Source organism: Clupea harengus, unplaced genomic scaffold (genome assembly GCF_900700415.2).
Source record: "Clupea harengus unplaced genomic scaffold, Ch_v2.0.2, whole genome shotgun sequence".
NCBI lineage: Eukaryota > Metazoa > Chordata > Actinopteri > Clupeiformes > Clupeidae > Clupea > Clupea harengus.
This window is the reverse complement of record NW_024879613.1, coordinates 56,498-64,200: the sequence shown is the minus strand read 5'-3', so window position 1 is coordinate 64,200 and position 7,703 is coordinate 56,498. Positions and strand designations below refer to the sequence as shown.

The 7,703-nt window shown below is 41.1% G+C and overlaps 2 protein-coding genes across 2 annotated transcripts; one reads left to right on the top strand and one right to left on the bottom strand.

Moving 5' to 3' along the window:
* The first annotated feature begins 2,373 nt into the window (after window positions 1–2,373).
* LOC122129271 (protein ALP1-like) lies at window positions 2,374–3,881 on the top strand. Its single transcript, XM_042704261.1, has 3 exons — window positions 2,374–2,447; window positions 2,561–3,077; window positions 3,171–3,881. The coding sequence occupies exons 2-3, from the start codon at window positions 2,596–2,598 to the stop codon at window positions 3,487–3,489; spliced, it is 801 nt and encodes a 266-aa protein (XP_042560195.1). The 5' UTR covers window positions 2,374–2,447; window positions 2,561–2,595; the 3' UTR covers window positions 3,490–3,881.
* A 64-nt stretch (window positions 3,882–3,945) lies between these two features.
* Window positions 3,946–5,001, bottom strand: LOC122129272. The gene is made up of 3 exons (XM_042704262.1): window positions 4,798–5,001; window positions 4,620–4,707; window positions 3,946–4,371 (listed from the first exon to the last, which is right to left on the bottom strand). The coding sequence occupies exons 1-3, from the start codon at window positions 4,920–4,922 to the stop codon at window positions 3,970–3,972; spliced, it is 615 nt and encodes a 204-aa protein (XP_042560196.1). The 5' UTR covers window positions 4,923–5,001; the 3' UTR covers window positions 3,946–3,969.
* Between the last annotated feature and the right edge of the window lie 2,702 nt (window positions 5,002–7,703).

The following is a 7,703-nucleotide window of genomic DNA, read 5'->3' as shown; positions in this document are numbered from 1 at the left end:
ATTAATGACAAGAGTCTTAGAGGAAGAAGGACACTCATCTGGATTCAACCATCAAAAGACAAACACTTTGTGAGTTGGAATTATTTAATTCCATCTATCCTTGACTGCCCTCAAATCAATCTGTCACGTTTCAGAATTTGTATGAAACTGCACTTTTCCAGTGTAGACGGCTTATGTGATTATTATAATTAATGGTTATCATAATTATTACTCTAAAATGATTGTAAGAACAATGTCAGAAGCAAGTAGAAGTATTGAAATATTCCTTCTTTTGACAGACTATGTGTCTCATTGTGCTTGTTATGGACTATCAATACACTTTGTCTTACTGTGAGTGTTGTGCCAAGCAAGAGCATCTTCCACAGCAGGCATTCAAAGCCCAGTCTCCTCTCCTCCTGCAAGGCTGTGAGGTTAAATGTCACACAGTCCTTTGTGGAGGTCTACTGCAGTGCTTACGACACGTGCCCCTCTCCTCCTTTATTCCTTTTACTCCTTTACTTACCGTGTGAGCAAACATAGGTGCTGTGGACATTTGTAAACTGTAACTATATTCATTATGTTCATAAACTATTAGATTTAATTAGGGCTTGGGGGAATAGCTGATAGACATCAATCCAAATAATTTTGATAATGAGCCCTTTATCCTGTAGGCCTTACTCCTATACTGACATCACAGAGCTTTTCAAATAGAGATGGCAAAGTAAAAGAAGGAGTGTATGAGACATGACATTCTTAATCTCAGCAAAAGCCAAAGGAGTTTTCCAGTTTTTCACTTCTTTATTCACATAACTTCTTTTATAGCTCTTATCCACACAGTCAATTTGATCACTGATCTATTTGCCTATATCTATCTTACTGACTGTTGGTCAAAGACAAGGCACCTCAATTATTTATCTGGCTGTTTATTTCGACCAGTAAAAGTACAAGTACCCAGGAAAATAAAAGTAAAAGTACAATTAAAAGTACTACATCAACAATCCTACTTAAGTAAAAGTAAAAAGTACTTACTTTTAAATTTACTTTAAGTATTAAAAGTAAAAGTACTCACGCAATGGGTTGTCTCTCAATGTCTAGGCTGTGCCATTTTGATAAAGAAATAGCTACTGGTAATAAATGCCTCTACAGATGTCACTACTAGTAATAATTATAAGCAACAACATTTGCTAATTGGAAAGGTTGGTGTACTTATTGTGCCTACCATCTGTAATACTGTTCACACTATATCTTACAATTCTGCGGATGACAAGTTATCTACCAGGGATCATTTGCAAAGTTAATACCATTAAGTCAAACCAATAAAGACACCATGTGATATCTTAAAATATTTTATTTAATTGTAAACGTGTAAAAAAGGGAAACATGGAACATGAAAAACAAATGTAATTGTAAAACTGGACAGAACAAGGCACGCTAGCTTGACATAGCTAACCTACCAGCTTTATCTTACCAATACGTTAAATATATAATGAAGATACAATCATGTTTTTTAATGCTATTGCTGTATGTCAACATGCATTTCGCTAGATGACATTATAATATCATGTCAGTAAACAAATTAAATACATATATCAATATTCAAAAGTCAGGGACATTAACTTAGCATAGCAATCACTCTGCTTACCTCGATATGCTACTTTAAATTTGAGGACGAATTATTGAAGGCTAGCAACTCCTTTTTTTGAGGGAGACAGGAAACGCATTGAAACCTCCAGGAGTCATTCTTGGGGCCTTTGAACTCGAACATATCTTTTAAATAGGGCCAAGGGTGGCTCATATCAGAGGGCTCACTTCAGGCCGACTCTGGAATCCATGTTGAATAGGCAGTAGTCAGGCTATCTGTTGAATGTTCAGGTATAACAGGCAAAGCTACCGCTAGTGCAGCTGTCAGACGCGCACTCTGATATCATTGGAGTTGATAGAGCCACCTGATTGATTTAAACTTCCAAAACAGCAACGCAATCCATAGTTTTGTGTAGGCAACATTTTGGCGAAACTGTGTTCATAAAATGTAACGAGTAACAACATATATGTCACGTCTGTGAAGGGTCGCCAGTCCTCTAGAGGGCGACACTCACTCTAGAGCACCTAACACTAACCTTTCTTCTACACTGGGCTACACCTGAGGTGATTACTACTTCCTACTTAAGCACTGGGTGTCCTTCCCTCTTCACTCGGTCGTGGGGTGTGTTCGAATTCTTAGATAGCTGTCTAATCCTTGATCTCTAGTTGGACAGGTGTCTGACGAGAGAGGTCCTTTCGGGGGAAGGTATCTCAAAAACCGTTGATTTCGAACAGTCTATTAAGATAGGATGTACGTCATCGCGCTGCGTGTACTTATGTGCTCGCACTAGCGCGCTCTGTCAGACGGCAGTTGCTCAACCAGGAGCGGAGCCATGGATGGGGGCCAACCATAGAGGTCCTGGTGTTTCTGTTTTGGCTGGCCAGCGGTACGTCTTACCTGGGCCCTCATGCATTGGAATGTGCCCAAGAGGCTCATTTTTAATCTCAATATACTCAACAAATATTTATTGTCAGAAACTGTGAATTGCTCTATCAACAGGTGCGTCGTACCGCGTGGTGTCGAGGGCATTCGACATGCCCAGGACCACGGTGCACAACGTCGTCCATAGGGTCTGTGGCTGTGTGATCGTGGCGATGCCAAGGGTGATCCGGTTACCTTCCACTGCTGAGGGGCAGAGAGAGGTATCTGAGGGTTTTGCCCGACTGGCTAGGCATGGGGCTTTTGCCAGGGCCATGGGAGCCATTGACGGCTGCCATGTTCGTATCAAATCCCCGGGAGAGCCCCATGGCCAGGATTATTTCAACCGCAAATTATTTCCATCGATACAGCTGCAGGCGGTGTGTGACCATGCAGGGCGCTTCATTGATGTGTTTGTGGGTTATCCAGGTTCTGTCCACGACGCCCGGGTCCTGAGGCACAGCCCCCTGTTCCAGTCTGCCGCGTACCCACCCCCTGATACCTTCTTGTTGGGTGATGGGGGGTACCCCTGTCTGATGAGGCCCATTTCCCTCATCACACCATACAAGAACCCACTCAGGGGAGTGGCACAACAGAGGTTGGTACATTAAAATATGTGATTTTAATTGCAATGTCACAGAGATTAATTTGAGTAATTACATGTCATTAATTTTTTCCCCAACACTTGTAGGTTTAACGCGCATCATGCCAGAGCTCGTTCGGTCATTGAGCGGGCTTTTGGCATGATGAAGACCAGGTGGAGGTCCATCTTTTTCTGTGCCTTGGAGGTGGACGTCTCATTTGTGCCAGATGTCATTGTGTGTTGCACTATGCTTCACAATGTATGTCTGGGCAATGATGATGTCCTACCGGTGGATGAGGAGGACCCTGAAGAGCCCGTCGGGGGAGAGGACCATGGCGAAACATCAAGTGGTGGTGCCCTGCGAGACAGCATTGCAGATCAGCTGTCCGCACTTCAGTGTCTTCCATCGGGACACGATTATTGTTAATAAATTATTATATAGTTCTTTGATTAATAAATTATTATATAGTTCTTTGATTAATAAATTGTTATGTAGTTCTTTGATTGATACATTGTTATATAGTTCTTTGATTGATACATTGTTATATTGTTCTTTGATTGTATATTGTAATTACATTAATTAAGTTATAACACCGTTCATGTCGTTGCAGGAACACGGACAGGAGCCTGAAAACACCGCACTCACTCCACCCACCCAACTCACTACACTCACTCACACAGAAATGACCAAGGAGGGTGGTCGCTCCCTGAGCCTGGGCCCTCCCGAGGTTTCTTCCTACATGGGAGTTTTCCCTCGTCACTGTTGCCCTTGTGCTTGCTTGGGGAGCTTTCCAATAAAATACACTTATTTTAACTTAACTGAACTCTGTTGTTGTCTCATCATTTACATGTACCTTTAAAAAAAAAAACACAAAGCTGTAAATGGTATTGTAATTGTTATTGTTTTTTATTTTTCGGCCAACCGCTCCATAATAGCCAGAAGCTTATCCATTCTGAGTTCGGCCCTCTCCTGCCGCTCCATCTCTCTCCGCTGCCTTTCCGCTTCAGAGGCCTCCGCCCTCTCCATCATCTCCCCCACAAAAGCCATGTTGTACCTCCTCTTCCTCGGTGGTTCCTGGCTCTCCTCTCTCGGTGGTGGGGAGGACACACTTCTCTGTGGGGAGGACACGGCACCCATAGAGTTGGGCTCTGCCATGGATGAGCTGCAGGGCAAAGAGGCACGCAGCACGGGTGGTGTGATGGAGTGCCTCTGACCAAGCAGCTCATCCATGGCAGAGTACCATGGCCACGAGGCAGCCGTATCCTCCCCATTGTCTGTCCCAGTGCCTGTGGGTGGGCACTTCAGCTCCTACAGATAAATACTACAGTAAATACCACAACAGTGCATGCAATATTCCAATGGTAGCTCATTTACATTAGAAGCCTAGGAGGTGTCTTAGAACAGTATATATGGCTAGAATTAGAGATGCTTGTTGTTCAGACCTACACCGCTGAATCCGGAGTATGTTCTACGTGCTCCGTTACGGCACTTTACTGGAATAAAGATTGCTGCATCAGAAACAAAGAAACTTCCTTCATTTCTTACACTGGTCATACCTTATACTTTGATTTTAGGTTATCCCACTTCTTGCGGGCCTGAAGTGGGCTGACCATGCCTGCAAGGCCGATGGAATCAAGCACCTGTCTGAACAGACAGCCAATTGTATCAGATATGTAAATGCCACTACTTCTTCAACTGGTTACTGTGGCTGAAAAGTGCCTTTGGAGTACTTACTTCCATCCTTCCATTGCCGTGTTTCTGTGGCCGGTGAAAAGATACTCTGCCTCCCCTCTGGCCTTGATGAAGGCACACACATCTGTTGAGGACCCTACATAGATATAAAATTTTATGAAAAACATTTTAACCACCACAAGACAACTATCGTAACGGCAGCTATTAACGCCCCAGCTATTAAAAAAGTGACAAACAGTTAAAAACATGTATAGATCGAAAAATCTTTAATCAATCAACCTTACATATTTCAGTAGCAGTGGGTGTCTAGATTAGACTGGTTACTTGTTTGGATTTCAACTGAAACGTGTTTTCCGTTTTTTTTCCTTTGTGTAGACCCACACGCAAAATTAGCTGATACAGGAGGTGGTACCCATTAACAGCCTTTCTCGTCGCGAAATCAAATTCGTTCAGTTCGTTCGTCGAACATTAGCCTTGATATTTTTAAATAGCAGGTTATTTTTAAAGTACATTTTGTATGCAGTTACAATGCACATTTTCTAGAAACATAAACAACCGTTCACTTTCTTAACTATCTTGCTGGCGAACTAGCTATGACAGTTAACAGCAACCAACTGACAGTTAACAGCAACCAACTGACAGTTAAGACACATTGATGTATTTTTAAATAGCAGGTTATTTTTACAGTACATTTTGTGTGCAGTTACAATGCACATTTACAATTTCACATCATAAACAACCGTTCACTTTCTTAACTATCTTGCATTAAATACAGATAAATACCAGAGCTAACGTTAGCAAGCCTGTTAACAATCTTCAGCTACCGATAGCGATAGCGACCTGGCTAACGGATACCTTGCTAACTAATTCAGACGATTTTTTTGTTAATCAATCATGGCATAATTACATAGTACACCCATTATTTCTCGGTAACTTTAAAAAAAAATAAGCAAAAAAAGCAAAGAAACTTACACTTATGAATACTTTTGATCCCAGTTTGGACCTCCTGACTGACTTGTTCCGCCATCTTATTATTATTTTTTCTCTGGCTTGGGTTCTGGCGCACAGAGTTATGGGTAATACCTGCCGCCATTAAGACAGCAAGACAACTCGGATGCTCTCTTGAAAAATGACCGTTATGTGACGTATTTCAAGGTATCTTACTAAAGCGGAAGAGAAGGTTTAAGACATTTCGAACAGTCCTTGCTCTCTTAATAGGGAGGAAGGAAGGAAGGAAGGGAGCATTTTAAGGGTATTCGAACACACCCATGGAGTCTCGTGAGTACAGTTATCTTTCTTCTCGCTTCTCTTAAGAAGTCTTGTTTGGGTATCTCAACCCTGTTTGTGGAATGCTAACGCACTCGCGATTAGCTTAGCATAGGCTAGCTGTAATTACCTTTGACTGTTGCTAACCCTGTGCAGCCACCACAACGTGGATAAGACTTTTCCTGTGGATAGACTTTGTTCCCTGGATTACCTTTGTGGATTACCTTTGTGGATTACCTTCCTTTGGACTAACCGTTCTATTGTGGAACGTACTCGTGTTTATGTATCCGGTGAGGTTGTGAACTTTGATAGCCTTGCTGTGTTTGTAGCCTGGGGGAATCAGGCTAGCTAGTCTGCCCAACCAGTCAGGGAGTGAATAAACTTGACTGTTGCATCAAACCTGCAGTTTGCGTGTGTGCCTGAAAATCCCGGCCTGATAATATATTGTAGAAATGTAGCGGAGTAAAAGTATAGATAATAGCTCAAAAATGTAATGGAGTAAAAGTAAAAAGTATGCACTATTATTTTTACTTAAGTAAAGTACAGATACGTAAAAATGTACTTAAGTACAGTAACGAAGTAAAAATACTTCGTTACATTCCACCACTGACCATGCCACTAACTAATGGGAAGTACTGTTTTGCCTGACTTTTGTGTATGTTGATATTTTGAAGTGTTTTAAATGCATTTGTTGACAATTTAGAGGGCCAATGTAAACAGATATATACTTAAAGGCTCTGAAACAGAGTAAGTGTGTAAATTGCACAGGCCTGGCCTGATCTGTGGGCCCTGCTCTTGGGTTTTATTCTAAACTTCCATCAATACCGTCTCAAACCACTAGGGGCACTCAATCACGCATGTTGGGTCCAGGCCAAACAGTAATGCCAGGAGAATACTCAGGGAGAAGATGAGAGGATATGCTGGAGAGGTTAAATTAATGACAAGAGTCTTAGAGGAAGAAGGAATAGGAAATACATTCATTTGGATTCAACCATCAAAAGATAAACACAACATTTTGTGCATTCTATCTGTGCAAAGAACTGAGACGTTTTAAGAATCATGTGAATGCTACAGAAGTACTTTCTAATTCTTCTAATCCATGTTATTATTTAAAGACAGCTTTGCTGAGTATGAAGCATAAATATTTATATGAAAAAAGTTTCAAGCAGGTGTTTTTTCAAAAGTTAATAAGCAGTGTATGTAAATGATAAAAGTGTTACTGGGGCTGCAGGAATCAGAATGCTGAACTCTCTTTTTTTTCAGTGGATTCATACTAGACCTTGTATAAAAAAAATGTGTTAAAAGGGGTCTGAATGAAGTCTGAAAAAAAGGAAATATTCACTCTTTTGCCGGAATTAGTTGTAGTGGCACTCCGTCTGTTCTGAGTCTTCCGTACCACAATTTTGAGTTCAGTCTTAGAAACTATTAATTGACACGCGAGTGAGACAAGTAAATCTTCCATAAAAGATGTTTACTAGAAAACTTAGAGTTACAAGTTCACACGGTCAAAAAACTATGTCGCTTCCAACATCTCTGAGCTCAAATCTAAACTAAAAGTCCAACACGCAGATATTATACTGACGTAACGTCATCTGATTGGAAGCTTACATTCTGACAAGTTATTCAGCTTTTAAATACAATACTAAATTATATAGTTCAACCTAAACATTCTTTCAAATCCT

Bases quoted from the DNA above. Each gene is read 5' to 3' on its own strand.
- LOC122129271 (XM_042704261.1), top strand. From the start codon at position 2,596: ATGCCCAGGACCACGGTGCACAACGTCGTCCATAGGGTCTGTGGCTGT. The intron at 3,078-3,170 runs GTTGGTACATTA...CAACACTTGTAG, and splicing joins AGGGGAGTGGCACAACAGAG to GTTTAACGCGCATCATGCCA.
- LOC122129272 (XM_042704262.1), bottom strand. From the start codon at position 4,922: ATGTTTTTCATAAAATTTTATATCTATGTAGGGTCCTCAACAGATGTG. The intron at 4,708-4,797 runs GTAAGTACTCCA...CTGTCTGTTCAG, and splicing joins ACGGCAATGGAAGGATGGAA to ACAGGTGCTTGATTCCATCG. The intron at 4,372-4,619 runs GTATGACCAGTG...ATTTATCTGTAG, and splicing joins ACCTAAAATCAAAGTATAAG to GAGCTGAAGTGCCCACCCAC.